The sequence below is a fragment of the Gymnoscopelus microlampas genome (genome assembly GCF_963454915.1).
Source record: "Gymnoscopelus microlampas genome assembly, chromosome: 18".
In the NCBI taxonomy this organism is placed as follows: Eukaryota; Metazoa; Chordata; class Actinopteri; order Myctophiformes; family Myctophidae; genus Gymnoscopelus; species Gymnoscopelus microlampas.
Genome location: NC_139955.1, coordinates 23,261,614 through 23,279,230, shown reverse-complemented (window position 1 = coordinate 23,279,230; position 17,617 = coordinate 23,261,614). Strand labels below are relative to the sequence as shown.

At 40.6% G+C, this 17,617-nt stretch overlaps 3 protein-coding genes across 3 annotated transcripts in view; all 3 read left to right on the top strand.

Moving 5' to 3' along the window:
- The window catches only part of atg2a (autophagy related 2A), a 30,745-nt gene extending 28,898 nt beyond the window's left edge, over positions 1-1,847 (top strand). The window contains exon 42 of the mRNA XM_084085690.1: positions 34-1,847. Coding sequence (XP_083941816.1) covers positions 34-270 — 237 coding nt within the window. The 3' untranslated portion in view covers positions 271-1,847. The remainder of the gene's footprint in view (positions 1-33) is intronic.
- Positions 1,848-2,531: 684 nt separating this feature from the next.
- Positions 2,532-6,242, top strand: trmt112 (tRNA methyltransferase activator subunit 11-2). Its single transcript, XM_084085933.1, has 4 exons — positions 2,532-2,755; positions 4,208-4,309; positions 5,434-5,526; positions 5,731-6,242. The coding sequence occupies exons 1-4, from the start codon at positions 2,681-2,683 to the stop codon at positions 5,830-5,832; spliced, it is 372 nt and encodes a 123-aa protein (XP_083942059.1). The 5' UTR covers positions 2,532-2,680; the 3' UTR covers positions 5,833-6,242.
- Positions 6,243-7,467: 1,225 nt separating this feature from the next.
- On the top strand, positions 7,468-17,225 carry tgfb5 (transforming growth factor, beta 5). The gene is made up of 7 exons (XM_084041986.1): positions 7,468-8,736; positions 10,031-10,194; positions 11,343-11,475; positions 12,885-12,995; positions 14,256-14,436; positions 15,337-15,490; positions 16,639-17,225. The coding sequence occupies exons 1-7, from the start codon at positions 8,331-8,333 to the stop codon at positions 16,795-16,797; spliced, it is 1,308 nt and encodes a 435-aa protein (XP_083898112.1). The 5' UTR covers positions 7,468-8,330; the 3' UTR covers positions 16,798-17,225.
- Positions 17,226-17,617: the final 392 nt, after the last annotated feature.

The window sequence follows — 17,617 nt, the reverse complement described above, 5'->3', positions numbered from 1 at the left end:
TATTCATGATTAAACTCTTCTCTCTCCCTCCAGGGAATGATTGACACGGCTCAGACATTGTGTGACGTTGCTTCCCGTGGCCACGAGCAGAAGGGCCTCCCTGGTGCTGTGGGCGGTGTCTTGCGGCAGATCCCGCCCACAGTGGTCCGTCCTCTAATAGTGGCCTCAGAGGCAACCTCCAACCTGCTGGGTGGCATGCGCAACCAGATCAAACCAGACGCTCGGAAGGAGGACTTTTTAAAATGGCGCACAGAGGACGGCCCAGAGTGATTACTTTTAAGAGGACATGTTTATGTGTGCTTGTGGGTGTGACAGTGACTTGGGAAAGTATCACTTGAGGGAGTGAATCGAGTAATTGAATGTGCGTATGTATGTATATATGGATGAGAGTCTGAAGAGTGTGTTCTGATGCAAAACAAAAGGACTAACTACTACTGCAGTGATTGACACCCAGTATTTCACATCGCTCCATTATAATCATTCAATAATATTTCCCCTTCTGATGCAATCAGTAACTTTCTAGTATGCAAACATATCACCATCACTCTCATCTGACTTTGTTGTGCGTAACCGAAACCAACTAAGGGCATATGGCGTTTTCCTATGTTATTTATAAAAAACAACAATACTTGTTGTTGAACCCTTGAATTCACACAGTGCTGCTACATGTGAACTGAGATGTGGGAAAAATCCCATTAGATCAATTCAGATATCAGCTCACTTCCCATGTCTGCTTAGCATGGTGAAAGACCTGTAATGGAGTGATTGTTGATGGTATCAGTGGCTTCTATCGAGAGGTGAAGTGATCCCAACCTTAGTTCACGTGGATACAGAAATAGTGGATACAGTGAGACTGTTCTAATGAAGTGTCCTTCGCGAAGATCCCTCCAGATGATGCGGTGACAGGTCTTTTTTTTCCTCTACGCTGATGTCATAACAGTACCCTCTTTGATTGTTCCAGCCTTGCCCCGTTGCCCCCCATGGCCCCTGTAGTGTTTATCTTTGTGCCATAAAGCTTGCAGAGTGACCTTTTTTTTTTTTTACTAGTTTGTGATGCCTTACTTGGTGCTCTATTATATTCATGATACTCGACTATAATTGTGACACATACAGGCTCATATTCATACATGTATTTGACAAGTATCCTGACTTAATCGAAACACTTGATCAAATGAATCGTCTAGATAGAAAATCACACAGTGTATTCTGCAATGGCTCTTCAAAGGCCAGTTCGATTCTCTGTAAATGTCATCTTCAAACCGCGGTTAAATATCTTACTTGGATCTACTTCCAATCAACATTTCTAAATAATTCATCTGTTCTGCTGTTCAGCTCTGTTGTGTTTTGCTTCGAGTTACCGAGGGGTCCCGTTGTCTGACTAATTTGCTCAATCTTCACAGTCTCTGCTTTATTCATTTCTTTAGTTGCCTTCTTTTTTTTTCTTTTTTTTTGTTATTGTTTTTGTTGTTTTTTGTAAGATATTAAACATTAGTATTAATTGTCATACTCATTTTTGAAGTAAGGATAATTCTGGAGATATGGTGTTGGAGAAAAGGAAATGGGGGTTTTGTGGCTTAAAAACGTTTTACATTTTTATCTTTTTGTTTGAATTTTAAATGTTTGTCTGTGTGTGTGTGTGTGTGTGTGTGTGTGTGAGACAGGGTTGTATGTGTGTTTGAGTGCGCGTGTGCACGCGCATGATGCATGTTTGTGAGGGTGACAGGTTGATTATATTTGTTACGCCTCGTGTGTAATTACTATTTACTATATCATACGCTGTATGAATGACCTGTATATTACAAAGACAATGAGTACACAAATTAATACAAAAAATTAAAATTTGAATATAAAAACGGACTGTTGCCAGTCATTTTAATTTACTTTTTATGTTTGAGCAAGACATGTATTTTATGGTATAGTTATATATGCATACAGTACTCGTTTTAACTGAGCCATAATATATAACAGTAGTGGAAAGTAGCTAAGTACATGTACTCAAGCACAATTTTGAGGTATTTATTTGTTCTTTACTTGAGAATTTCCAATACTTTTAGTTCTACTCCACTACATCTCGAAGGCAAATATTGTACTTTTACCATTATTTGATCACTTTAGTTACTAGTTACTTTGTAGATTTAGATTACAAAACATACACACAACTTCAGCCCTTAAACTTTGGCTATTTGGAAATAGCCGATCTACAAGCTGCTATTTTCAAAGGATTTTATAAAACTTGTGAAAGGGGACCTTCTGCATAAAGAGTACTTTCTACTTTTGGTACTTTAAGTACATTTTGATACCAATATTTTTGTACTATTACTTGAATTCCTGGTTTTGACTTGTAACAGAGTATTTCTACACCGCAGTATTGAAAAACATTGGGTACTTTTCCCACCACTGAGAATTAAATATAAAAGAAAACACTTTCATAAAAGTACAGTTTTGTTGCTTCATTTAAGTAGCCTACGTTATGCGTGGGAACTTGAATTGGACAAAATGTTTCGGGGGAACTTCAAACCGATGCACCAAGTTGTACTTCCGGTCCACATGTAAACGCTTAGCGTGAATGCTAATACCAACCAATATCTGAAGTAAATATCACTTTTACTCCATAGAGACTGTAGGAAAACCAGTGGAATCGTCGTTTTGGATCATACATTATATAACTGTCGGTCTAAAGATGAAACTACTCACGCACAACATGCTGACGTCTCACGTGAAAGGAGTTACTAAAGGCTACCCTCTGGTTATCAAGGTAAAACCCTCTGCTTATTATCTTCATCATATGGAAACACTGCTTTCATATTTAGGAGGATCCAGCAGTGGTGGAAAGTAACTAAGTACATTTACTTAAGTGCTGTACTGAAGTACGATTTCGAGGTATTTTTTTTTACTTTACTGGAGTATATCCAAATTTCAATACTTTTACTAGAACTCCACTACATCTCAGAGGCAAATATTGTACTTTTACTCCACTGCATTTATTTGAAAACTTTAAGTTACTTTGTAGATTTTGATTATTACGAATCATACATTACCACTTCAGCCCTATAGCCATGGTTCACATGACAGTATGACTTGTATGACAGTCATGTTTCAGGGCTACTTCAGCCCATTTACACTTAGGCTATTATGTATTTGAAAATAGCAGATCTACATGCTCACAATGCGTCGTGATGCGAGGCATTGTTGAGCTTGTAGATCTGCTATTTTCAAAATATTTTTATACATTTGAAACTTGAAATGGGACATTCTGCATAATGAGTACTTTTACTTTTGGTACTTTAAGTACATTTTGATACCAATACTTTTGTACTTTTACTCAAGTCAATTTTGTATTACGGACTTTTACTTGTAACTGAGTATTCTATATTGCAGTATTGATACTTTACTTAAGTAAAAAATGTGAGTACTTTTTCCACCACTGCCTTCATCATCTGGACACAGTGGTTTCATTTTCATATATAGAATCCAGGCAGCCCTGCAGTTTCCCACCATTAAGGGGTGATGTTTTATTATTGGTGTGTCTGTCAGATTAGTCTATGATGTCATTTACCTGGTGTAATGATATAGTTTTGAAATTTAATGAAAATCTGGGTATTTACTGTATGTCACATGTCCAGATCTTATATTTTGTCAAAAGTGACTAGTATTATGGGCGAAGGCAGAGCATCACCATTTTGTGTTATCACATTATTTTGACTTTGCACAAATAAACACACTAGGCCTACTAGGCCGCCAATAATAAGCAGATTTTTGATATGTATATATTTTTTTATTCTTATCGATCAACAAATCGACACAGAAAAATGTTTTATAAAAAAATGAATCGACTAAATCGATTAGTCTGTTTAACCACTTAAGTAAGCCTTGCCGAGCCCTGAGGCCCATAGGGCAGGAATCTCCTGTTTCCTTAGCGTGAGTTAGCTTGACATGACGCTACTATGTCGCATAGTAGGGTTAAGTGTTTAACCACTTAACCCTGTATTATACTTCGTCATGAGCTTGTAGATCTGCTATTTTCACCATTTAAAAAATGGTGTTAATTCATTGTACATTTTTTAAATAATCGTGATATTGATTTGAAGTCGTTTCACCCAGCCACCTATAAACGGTTGACAGCCTTAAGGTTGGACCCTGTATATAGATTAATATGGCTAAATTATGGACTAATAAATAAGATTCTTCCCCTGTGTTGTGTTCGCAGGCTACAGAGGTGAAGGTGAACGAGGTGGAGTTCAACCCACAGTTTGTTAGTCGTATGATCCCCAAGCTGGAGTGGAGCGCTCTGGTGCAAGCAGCTGGGGAGGTGAGTGGTCTCGCATAGCCAGACTACTATCCCACAATCTCCAAAATGCTATATAGGTATAGGCTGGAACTGCACCCCCTGAAAGCCGATTCCGGAAGATCTGTTTGTCATGTCCGTTCACGAAAATATATTTTAAAATAGCTATAAAATATATTTTAGAATACCCCTTTTCTGATAAGCATCATAAACATTTGGCAAGTATAGGTTTGCACTCAGAGTTACAAGATCAAGAGGTTTTTATTTCTCCATATGCCTTCAGGTCATGGTGGACTTATATTTACTTATATATGTCTTTATTTGATTTAAGAAGACATTATTTAACAGGTCAAGGTCAAGTTTATTCATATGTCCCAAACTGGGCAATGTATGCTACAGCAGATAATAAAAACTCTAAAACACAGTAAACATACATAAACAAAGACATAGACATTCTGTAATATGTACATAGAGGAGTAGTTGTGTTAACTACATACACTGACACCTGTGATCTATCCAATACCACATGTTTTCTACTGTAACCACTGTTCAGCCCTGTTGGACCAGTATTGATGTAGTACCCAATCGAGAACTTTGATTTGTGTTACCGGGTTTTCAGCTCCAGTCTTCTGAGTGTCCAAGCAAAACCCTTACTTAGAATTTAAAATAACCCACAAATCATACATGTTGGTTAAAAACATTCCAGGATAAAACAGAATAAAGTCCATGACTTATTTCCATTGTGATCCTTTCACAAACCAAAACAGTGACAACCCATGTGTGTGGCAGTCTTAGCTATAATACATCATAAAAATGTACTTAACAAAACATAACACAACCACATTGTATAAAATATATACATACATAAAATGAATCAAAACTGCTTGATTCATACAGGTATACCTTCTCCAACAGCCAGATGTTTTAAATTGAAACGTTCTCAAATTAGTTGTTTATGTAATTGCTGTATCCAAGTTGTTCCACTGAGAAACACCCAAGTATGTAAAAGATCCCTTTCCAACAAGACGTTTGAATTAATTAACACACACATCTCTCTTGTGAAGATATCCTGTCAAACTCTGTGTCTTAATGGTAGGTACTGTCCAGTATGAGTCCTTGTTACAGTATGAGGCATTTTCTCTCCACAGCTGGATCAACTACAAGACCTGCCTACTGACCTGATACCAGACTATGAGAAAAATGAAGAGTTCTTGAAGAAAGTTCACAGGGTGCTGCTTGAGGTGCGCAGCTCATTGTTCATAATCTACCATTAAAAAACAGCAGCAGTTGTCTTGTCATGCATTTTGGATGCCATTGTTTATTACTCTGTGTTGACCTCTAGTGGTGATAAAAGACATAAACACTACTTATATCATTCTGTTATCACTTCTTCCTATTTGCTCGTGTTGAACTTTGTGTGCGTTTGTGTACAATGTTGTTTGTAGGTGGAGGTTATCGAGGGGTGTCTGCAGTGCCCTGAGTCTGGACGTGAATTCCCCATTTCCAGAGGGGTCCCCAACATGTTGCTGAACGAGGATGAGGTGTAGAAAGAAGCCCAAATACATGTATATATTTCTTTTTTTTTAGGATTTACTCAAAGGTGGCCCCTTATCTCTAGTGCACTGTGTATACACATCATCACCAGTTCTCACATACTCCATGCTCGCCTCATTCTTAACCAGCAGTCATAATGGGACTGCGGGATTTCAAAAAAGAGGAAAAACGTCTGGACTCTGGTTTTGAGTGTGTATTGTGAGAAAATGTTCAATTGTTTGAAGTTAGGATGTCTGAGGCTTTTTGGTGGCCGGCGCTGCTCCTGGGAAAAAGAGAAATGACGCGTAGTGGAACGACATATTCCCCAGCTCTGTTCTCAGTCTGAGTGGTGGTTTTGTTTTCTATTTATCTTTGTGACCAGTGGGGTTTCTTTTATTTTTCAATAAAAACTGAATCCACTATGTTCACTAGCAGCCTAAATTGTTTTCTGTTCATCAACAATATTTATTCACTGTCATATTATAGAATTTGCATGTGCATATATATTTGAAAGTGTTTGCATTTCCATGAATGAAGGGCAGATTATGACTGAAGTCTGTGAACCCTATCCTTTCAGCTCTACATTCATTCTCCCTCTGGGTTGAGAAAGTGCGGCAGGCCAGATGACGTGGCAGCGGCCCTGCTATATTTGGCTTCGGAGGAAAGAGGCAGAAAAAGCAGTGAGGGTAGAAGTTGTTTTTGAGGAAGTATTTTTGAAAAAAAGCCACACGTCGCAGTACCCACAACCAACCACCAGGTTGTCCTCCTTTGATCCAAAGGGTGTGTGTGTCTCAACTGATTGCCAAAGAGTTTAGATCCACGTAGACAAATTAACTTTACGCGGCATAGTCTGTTCTGATTACTTCAGTTCCGTCCTGGCTGTCTGAGATGTTGCATGATCAGTCAAGTTGGAACAGGACGCTATTTGTTCCCAGGCAGTGTTATCATTTTTAGAAACTTTGCCAGGAGAGAGACAGTGGGAGAGAAAAAAGCCCTGACCATGGGCCTTGGGGCAGCCTCTTTCTCCCTCCCCCCCCTACCTTTTTCCCTTCTACTTACAGCAATTACAGGCCTACTGCCACGACTATAATAATGGTATAATGGGATGGCAGCAGAGCAGCAATAAAAGCCTCCCCTGACAGATTAACGGTCCTTTCCAACTCCTGAACTGTAATTAACAATGAGACGGGGAAGAACGAAAGAAAGGAAGGACAGAGATTGAAAGCTATAGGCAAGCTAGTTGGAGAGATATAGAAATGGATTTAATAAATTATACCAAACCCAAGCTGTGTACAGTATGAATAAATGTCATTTTAGTGCTACATCCAGGATAGATCCAGATATCCAGAATAAATAGTATTTTATAGTTGCAAGTGTAGACTGTTTGTGTTTTTACCTGTCTGGCTAATGAGAGCTATTTATTATACACAAATCCGGACCTTGCCCATTCTATTCTCTGATGTGGTTTTTAATTCCCCCCCCCCATGCATTCCTGATATGCCCTCAGGAACTATTTACCTGTGGAAAGAGGGTGGTGCATTTTTGTGGAAAAAAAGAATTGACTGTGCGTGTGTTTGCGTGTGAGTGTGTGCACAAGCATGTGTCCTGGTGAGACTGAGATGCCTTGCCTACATAATGATACACTCCCATCACTTTGGTAGCACCCCACCCGCTACCTCTCACACATCCAGTCTCTCTCTCTCTCTCTCTTCCCCCATTCTCCTATGCACAGACCCATTCTTGTCTCAATTTCTTGGAGCTCTGACTTCTCGCCTGGCGCTCTGTGAATTTCTTCATGGAGCAACGGTAGAGTGGAGCTCTTATTCATCCCCGATGCCTCCATGCGAAGATTCAGGGAAGAGAGATGGAACTGGAATGCAGTGAAACCGTGGATCTGTGATTTATTGAAAGGTTTGCTTGAGGGGGGTTTAGGAGAACAAGGACTTCTTTCATGAAGCAGTTTTACTTTTGCGACCTTTTTATGTAGCCTAACTTTTACTGTGCCTGATGTTTATATGAGGGAATTTGAGAAACCCACCATGGGTTTTCCAACATAGATCAACGTTTTTTCTACACATTGCAGACTCTTTATTTAGTTGTAGCAGCAGGGTATGGGAGGATCTCATTGGAGTTGAACTTGGCTAGTCTGTCCAGTTTGGAACGGTTATGGACCATTTTTTTGTACCACTGTCACCGTGATGGGTATCTTACAAGAAAATGGACTGAAACCCGCCTTTCCGATAATTTGAAGAAGTTTTATCTGAAGAGGATTTGCGACATGGGCTGAGCTTCCCCGTTGCCGTCGAACCCGTTGACATTGCGGGGGATTTTCATTCCATATTTTTACTGATTGTCTGAAGATGCCTAATGAAACCCTGTAAGTGAGTCGACAGACGGCACTTAGAGAAGGATCACATTTACAAACATCAGGGCACGGACCAGCAGTGGAACCGTCGGTGCGCACGGGACGCCACGGGCTCCCAGCGCACACGCTGAGCTCTCCAAACCGCCGATGGACTTCCAGCTGCCGCCGAGGCCGATCCCACACCGGACGATGTGGCTCACCCACCTGGCTCTACTACTGCTCAGGTTGGCCGGCGTGGTCGAGGGGCTCAACACGTGCCATTCCTACAACATGGACGAACAGAAGTCCAAGCGCATCGAAGCGGTCCGCGGTCAGATCCTCAGCAAGCTCCGCGTCAACAGTCCGCCTGGGGGGGCCGGCGACGGTCACCAGGCCTCAGTGCCGGCGGACCCCGTGCCCCCCGAGGTCATGCTGCTCTACAACAGCACGCGGGAGCTGCTGAAGGAGCGCGCACGGCTGGCCGAGTCCGCGTGCGACCGAGAGAGCAGCGAGGAGGATTATTACGCGAAAGAGGTGCAACGTATCGACATGCTGCCTCCGCGCACAGACAACAGTGAGTGAGAACTCTCTAGGGCTGTCACGATTACAAGAATTAAGTTGACGATTAATTGTCGTGCGAATAATTGCAATTTAACGATTTAATTGCGTTTCTGTAGTTGAAAACTGGAGCATGAATAAAAATTACATTTCTGTCTGTTTCGTAATTAAACATAGCAGATATGACAAATAACTTTAATATACAAAGACATTACTGACAGTTAATAATTGCTTAGGACTACTTAGTTAAAACAAGTACTTTTTTATATTTGAAAATATATTTTTCATCATGGAAACGATTTAGACGATTATGATGATTATGCAAAAAATCTCAAATAATTGCGATTAGATGATTATGTAACTGTGACAGGCCTATGCTATGCTTAACCTTTGTATTATGTCTAGATCATTTGCTGATGACCCATTTTTGTAACCATCTCCACCCTCCCCCCTTTACCATCTAGACATATTTTTGACTGACTTTACGCACGCGTAAAATATGTTAAAAACGACCTTGCCATTTCTGACCAGTTGCCCACGCTGGGCTATTTATGTGCATGACGAAACTAGGTCCAAACTAGCCAGTAATTACATTTTGGAGGCACTTTTGTAACTCATCATCATCAATTATTATGTCTAGACAACACATACTCTACCAGTCTACAAATACTTTTACGCACACGCTATTATCTCATGCCACTTTGAATTGACCAAACAACATCTTTAAATCTAACCATGTGCATGTGTTTCTGTCCAATAACGTGTTCTCTGAGTTTGTACACAACAATAGGCCTAAATACACATTACATATTGATACAGAGCGTTCTCACTGAGAGTCATTGGAGTCATCCCGTTCTCCATCTTCTCCAGTGTTGCCATATTTTGTGAGAGAAATAAGCCACCAGGTCTAGGAAAACAAGCCCAAAAGAAGCAACTAGGCCACATGAGCACTTTAAACCTTTATGCATTCATTGGCTATTTGAAAATAGCTGCTCTACAAGCTCACGGACGCTGTGAGCTTGTAGATCTGCTATTCTCAAAAACTCTTGCCAAAAAAATGTGGAAGATTTTTTTAAACATTCTAACAACACAAATGCTCCCTGGCACAAAACATTATTATGAAAATATTAGAGAACCACCGGTTTAAATATTTTTTTTGGAGGCAAGCCTAAATAAGCAACAACACTTTAGAAAGAAGCAAAAAAAACGCAACCCACAACTACCAATTTTTACAAGCAACTTTACAGAAAAAGAAGCCCAAAGTCGCTTATAATAAGCCGACATGTCAACCCTGATCCTCTCCCCTTCAGACGCAGTGAGCCAAGCCGCCCCCAGTCTTTATTACAGACTAGTCCACTTTGATGTCAGTGGAGTGGATCTGACCAACAGCACCGTGGTCAAGGCCGAGTTCAGGATCTTCAGAGCCCCCAACCCACAGGCCCGGGCTGCAGAGCAGAGAGTGGAGATCTTTCAGGTATATAGAACACAGATTCCCAAACTTTTTCAAGAAAACATAAGTAGACAGAATCAAATGTCTAATGATGTTGGGATATAACAATCATATATTGTACCAGCTGCAGTGATGGCAGTGAAGGATCAATGTATACAGTACACACACACACACACACACACACACACACACACACACACACACACACACACACACACACACACACACACACACACACACACACACACACACACACACACACACACACACACACACATTCTTTATTCATATGAAAAACCAAAATAAATCTTTTCAACATTTGTTATTTAACACATATGATCACTGTTTTATTATAGGCCTGCACTATTTGTAAAGATTTGGTTATCAGCCCAAAGCACTGAAGACAAAATTGCAGATCTCCCGAAATAGTCTTGTAAGATTACTACAAAAATGGAACCCTATGTCTCATTTTCCTCTACTCACTTTAATAGTCTAGCATAGCTCAGAGACAGAGTAGAGGAGAGAGTATCCCATCTTCCATTGTGTTTGGTTTTCAAGATCCTAATGATCTGGAGCCAGTTGCACCACCTCATACTAAAGAACTTAGCCTAGTTATAGCTTAAATTTCTTTTAAAAAGCCATTTAAGCTATAACTAGGCTACGTTTGAACTTCTGGCTCCTGGGTCCCCAAATACTTGTTTAACTACTTGCCCAGAGTGAGGCTGAGTGAGCACACAGCTACTCGATCAGGGGAAGTTCATTTGATCTAGTTCCCCTCCGGTTCAGGACGCTTGAGGGTAAAACCTTTATTACGCAGCCACTACTCAGTGGAATGCTCTACCAGCAGATCTGAAATCCCTGAATTCCCTTGCAAGGTTAAAAACTGATCTTAAATCATGGTCATAGTTCAACTTTTTCCCTGTATGGATGGACTGCCCCCCTGGCAGCTCATGGCTCACTATTCTTGGTGTACCTCTTGTCCTATATGTATTATTCAAAAGTGTGTGTGTGTGTGTGTGTGTGTGTGTGTGTGTGTGTGTGTGTGTGTGTGTGTGTGTGTGTGTGTGTGTGTGTGTGTGTGTGTGTGTGTGTGTGTGTGTGTGTGTGTGTGTGTGTGTGTGTGTGTGTGTGTGTGTGTGTGTGTGCGTGCGTGCGTGCGTGCGTTCTTTAAGCTGTTGAGGCCAGATGAAGAGAGCAGCTCCACTCAACGCTATATTGACTCCCGTACAGTTGAGCCCAGAGCCAAGGGAGCCTGGCTCTCTGTTGAGGTCACAGACACTGTGAAGGACTGGCTGTCAGATCCAGGTCAGCTTGCTTGTCATAACAGTTTGCTCCATTGCTGACTGCTATTTATCTTAGATTGATACCTGATCCACTGAAAATCTCACTACTAGACTGCTAATGGCTGCAGAGTAACTAATAGGCCACTGTACTATTAAAGAGATAGTTCACCCCCAAAATTACTTTTTTTTCTATTGATTACTAACCCCATGGAGCCTTGAATTCATGGAGATTGTTTAGTTTTTGTCGATTCCTAAGCCAATAATTTGATGACCGGACTCAAAGAGTCTCCATTGAGTCTCTGACTCCGCCGGTCATCAAATTATTGGCATAGGAATGCGACAAAAACAAAAAACCTCCATGAATTCAAGGCTTCGTGGGGTGTGTAATTGATAGAAAATAAGTTATTTTTTGGGTGGACTATCCCTTTAAAGGACCACTTCATCCATTTTTAACCCATTTCTGTCTATACCATCTCATGCTCTGTCTCATTGGTGAGCTATGGACAGTTCAGAAATCTGCCTACCAGTGACATCATCGGTTGGCATCATAGGTTTGGTCATTTCAAACAAGATTTCAATGTTTTTATTTAAAAAGAATTATGAATGCAAGAACATTCTATTACAGCATTCTAACTTTCCAGGAAGAGCAAGGATGTCATTTATATTAATCTCCATCGATGATGTCATTGGTAGACAGGTTTCTGAACTGTCCACAGCCCACCAATGAGACTTAGAGTGAGTAAATGGAAATTGTGCCACCTTATAATTTATTTATATGAAGATAAAATGGGTGAAGTGCTCCTTTAAAACATTGCTTACTTTACAACATGGCACATTGATTCTCCCTGTATGAAAGTGTGGAAATTGTGCCATCTTATAATTTATTTATATGAAGATAAAATGGGCGAAGTGCTCCTTTTAAAACATTGCTTACTTTACAACATGGCACATTGATTCTCTCTGTATGAAAGTGATGCAATCCTCATGATCTGTCTCTCCACACCCTCTATTATTTTCTCTGTTTTTGAGGAAGTTGTTTTTTTCTTTGAAGAGTAAAAACATGGAGGCACTCTTCAGAATTTTCTGACTTGCCTTCCCCACTTAATTTCAAATTCCCCATTTTAACATTTAAAATATTTTAGTTGTTTTGCTTTTTGTTTTAATATACTTTATATACTAAGCTTTTTGTTAGCTCTTTTGTCTTAATAAAGCTGTTTTTTTAACTTTTGGGTATCTTGAAAAGTGCTATATACAGTAGAACTCATGTATTTCGTTCTTTTTATTCTTTCTTTGCTTTCTTTCTTTTTTTCGTTATTCCCCTCTGTCGCTCTATTTTCTCTTTCTATTTCTCACATTTTAGCTGTGTTTTAACAGTTTTAAAAGTCAACATTTGTGATTCTTTTGTTTTTCTTTTCTTTATCCTATACTCAGAAAAGAACTTGGGTCTGAAGCTTGGGGTCCACTGCCCCTGCTGTACCTTTGTCCCATCCACCAACAATATTGTGCCCAACAAGAGTGAAGAACTAGAGGCACTCTTTGCAGGTTGGTATTAAAAAACATATCAAGATCGGTTGCTTGTGTTTCCACTGAATATCCCAAGATTAGATTGAGATGAAAAGAAGACAATTAACCTCTGAACCCATAGAGGTTGTATCAGTTGGTAAAGGATGATGGTGACTGCGCCAGTGTGGCAATGATAATCAAATAGCTATTTAATATGTACTTTGATATTACCTACTGAAGCATCTAAGTTGGATCCATCTTACAAATTTATAATTTGCTATGTACTAATTTGGCGTTAGTTGCTGAAGACCTGATGTGCTATTCAGCACGAAGAGGATTAAGTAAGTATGTATTAATTGGATTCATTGGATATTGTTATACAAATAAGTTCTATATAAGGGGTTTATAAATATGTAAGAAATGAAAAGTATTAACAAGAGCTTGTGACTAAATGATATCTACATTTGATCAATCTTTTGGACATTTTCAGCCTGACAGCAACAATATTTATGTAGGCCTATTAGCTGTGTTGAGCTGATACTGAATGTTCTGCTGAGGTTCTGTGTATGATGTCATTCTTGCTACAATAATTCTACAGTTTAACAACACAAAATATCTATCCATTAAAAAATCTAACTACAGTAATCGCATGCGCATAACAGAAGAAGTGTTCCTCAAACTCCATTACACCTGTGATTGATTTTCTGTGTATGACACTTAACTTAGCATCCTAAAAGTGCAAACTTTCACAAGAGTTGCACTCTGCAAAATCTACTTGTTTGGCATGTAATGTAAAATCAAATCTATACTTCAATGCACGTCAATGAGTCGCTCAGCAAAAATAACTTATTTTCAAGGTAACAATGAATCTGTTATTTTCAGAGAGCGACACACCGTGAGACGTATAAATTCAGCTTCAGAAAGGCTCATCTGTAAAAAGAAAAAAAGAAAGGCTCATCTGTGTTTTATAAAGTGAGCTTGGATACATTGGTTAATGAATGAAATATCTGTGCTTGAACTGTTAAAAGAGATGTCTCATCCATGTATCTTGTTTGCATGGCATAAATTAGGAAGAGGGCATATGAAGTGTATATCCTTTTGATATGAAAATCTTGGTAACTATTAATCAATAAAATATTTTGTGCTCGTAGCATTCATTTCACATAAGGTACTGAATATATACTAGAATATAGTTACAACCCTATACGCTTTTCTCTCTTTACCTCCTATCACTCCATCATTTTCTATTTTCTGAAAGAAATGATGATTCCGTTACCCCCATTCCTCCCTGTCACATAGGTGTGGATGATGACAAGCTTCGTGAGTTAAAGAAGCCAGGTCAGGTTAAGGGCCAGGCGGACTTCAGCACCAAGACACCCCACCTCATCCTCACACTGCTGCCCAGCGACAGAGTGGATAACCCAGCCAAGAAGAACCGCAAGAAAAGGGCAGCTGCCACAGATGCAAGTACCTGTTCCCGGTATGCTGGCATACTACTCGCTCACACATACAGTACATGCACAAGACACACTGACATGCAGATGCACACAGCTGCAATTAATTGTGTGTGTGTGTGTGTGTGTGTGTGTGTGTGTGTGTGTGTGCATGGGGGTATACTAAAAATCATTCTAGTCATTGGTGTTGGGCTTATAATCCTGAGTTACAGCTGTGTAGGACAATGATTTTTCTCTGGGAACCAATATTCTCTGGAAAGAATTCTCCAGATCCAAATGTGGTTTTGTTGGCTATTGCGCAGCAAAAGTAACAAAGGTTCCTTTGTGTTTAGACTGGCTAGTCTACTGTGTTTTATTTAGACTAACGTACCTGGCGATGAAAAACTCTGGCAACCTCACACAGACATTAACCACTTAGAACCCTATGTACTTTGTTGTACATCAAATACCAATCTGCTATTTTCACACAATATTTGCAGATGTTCGCAGAAGGTTCACCTATTTCCCCCAAACGTTTGCCTGCTGCCTATGACATGCCCAGAATAGGGGCACATTCATCTCATCCAGAATAATTTGGTAACCCATTGTGATCCTAGCGTGACCTATCAATTGATTCCGACTCTTCCTTCAAAACATGCTGGAAGTAAAAAAAAAAATCACACCCTGTGTGAAGGTAGCGGCGCCTTTGATACATTTTGTCATCGATATGTGTTTATAATGTGTTTATAGCCATGTGTCACGTGAAGCTTGACCAATCACTTCAGAACGTTGACGGTGAACACGGACAAAGTCAGGTATAGAGCAGGAGCCGCTCTATACCTAAAGGTATAGAGCGGCTAGCGCCGCTAAAAAGGCACTCAGGCTTGCAGGTGGTACAGGCATCCGTCAGACTCTCACAGAGTATGTTGTCTCTGTCTTTGTCTCAGTAACTCTGACCAGGGCTGCTGCCTACGATCACTCTACATTGACTTCCGACGGGACCTTAACTGGAAATGGATCCACGAGCCCAAAGGCTACAAAGCCAACTTCTGCGCTGGCAGTTGCCCTTACCTCTGGAGCGCTGACAACCACTACAACATGGTGAGCTGACATTGCTCAGTCATTTCTCAGGCAAGATGAAATGTGATTGGTTTCAAACTGCATGCTGTAGCGTGTGGCGTGATGAGTCAGATATTGTGTAATATTTTGGTATTGCATGTTGTGACTGGCTACCCTTCTTGTATAAGCCCACAAGAGCACGGAAGAATACATAGCTTCCAAACAAAGACAAATCTGTTTTAACTGCTTCAGGGTTTAACATTGTAAGAGCATTCCAGTTTTATATTTGTATTCTTTCCAGTTGTATTCTGCTCAAGGTTAGCATTTATTGGTTAATTGACTGGTACATAATTTCCATGAGAAAAGTCACAAGTGGTGTCCATCAACTATTACAGTCAAACGGACATACCCAGAAAAAGAAAACATAAAAAGAACATAACCAACCTCGTCAACACTGACTCTTAATGATCAGCTACATCAAAGTACTTTCCCACATTCTCTGGGAAAAGTCTGTTTTCCAGGTAAAAAAAAGTTTAGAAATGTGGGAGATGTTCCTTTAAGAGGCTTGTACATTGTTTGTGGTGGCTGTACACCATGGTTAGTTGAGGTTGGTTAACCCCAAGGTCATAAATGTGCTGTCACCTCGACAGTGTTGGTTTATTATGGCTTTAGAACGGAACATATATTGTAGGCTTATGGAACATGGTCAGTTTTTACCTCACAACGCCGGGCTTGGCCATTGGCCCTCTGAAGACACACACACACACACACACACACACACACACACACACACACACACACACACACACACACACACACACACACACACACACACACACACACACACACACACACACACACACACACACACACACACACACACACACACACACACACACACACACACACACACACACACACACACACACACAGTCATAGCATCAGTAAGCATGAAACACAGAACAGTTACACATGCAAGTAGAGAGATGTTGGAATGTTCTACTTTGTGTCTTCATTTGTTCTGACCATTTAAGCATCAGCAGAAGTAGGGAGGCGCCTCACAAGAGTTAATACAGAACAAGGCATCAGTGGTCACATTTCCGTTGAGTTGGGGGGGGGATTACTTGAATAATTAGCATTTTTAACACATTTCCATGTTTCTGTTTTCCTGATAATTTGTCCAACATCAGATTCTGCCCCTTTACAACAAGTTGAACCCAGAAGCCTCGGTGTCACCTTGCTGTGTACCCCAGGACCTGGAGCCCCTGACCATCGTCTACTTCATGGGCCGCACACCACGTGTTGAACAACTCTCCAATATGGTCGTCAAATCCTGCAAGTGCCGCTAAGGGAGGGGTGGGATGGGAGGGAGGGAGGCGAGGAGGGAAGGAAGGAGGTGGACGTAAGGTGAGGAAAGGAAAGTGGAGGAGGGAAAGGCTTAGAGGATCAAAACAGCAAAACGCCAGCTTCTCTCTGCAGGAAAAAAGAGAGAGTGGACAGATGGATCCTTTGTCAGTTCACCTTCGTTACTTGATCGCCTTCAGCAAACTTGGGACATGTTATATTTTTTTACACTACCAGAGTCAAATATCAGGTTTATATTCCCATTCTTTACAGCCATGAAAACGTTCTGGAAAATGGTATCTCTCATGATCATACTCTTAAAATACTCAGAAGTTTACATTTGTTGAAGCCCTCTGTAAATATGACATTCAGTAGCATAGTTGTAAACTTAAAACTTGTGTGCAGATATTAAAGGTGTTTTGATGGAACCACATTTTGTCTGCCTGCTGCATAAAGATTTTCCTTTGACTGAGATTCTCCAATTCCACCGTAATTCCTGTCCGGTGTGGGCAAGAACTGCAGTCTGATGCATTATAGGAGTGTTGGTTTGCTCGAGGTTTATGGCGTCGATGGGGAGGCGGTGATGTCGAAAGGTTCGCAAGAACCTCTGCGGAGAGAAGGAGTTAGGCAAAGAGAGTCCCAGAGAGGGAGAAGGAAGCAGAAAGAGAAAAGAGAGAGGAGTTGTGTCCAGGCAGGGGCCCCTGCCAGCCCTCTGCGGTCCTGGGTTGAAATCTGCCCCGGCGTAAACAGGATGTGAAAGATTTCCAGACACCGACCCGACCAACCGACCACTCACGGAACGCTAGATTTAAATGCTCCCCTCAT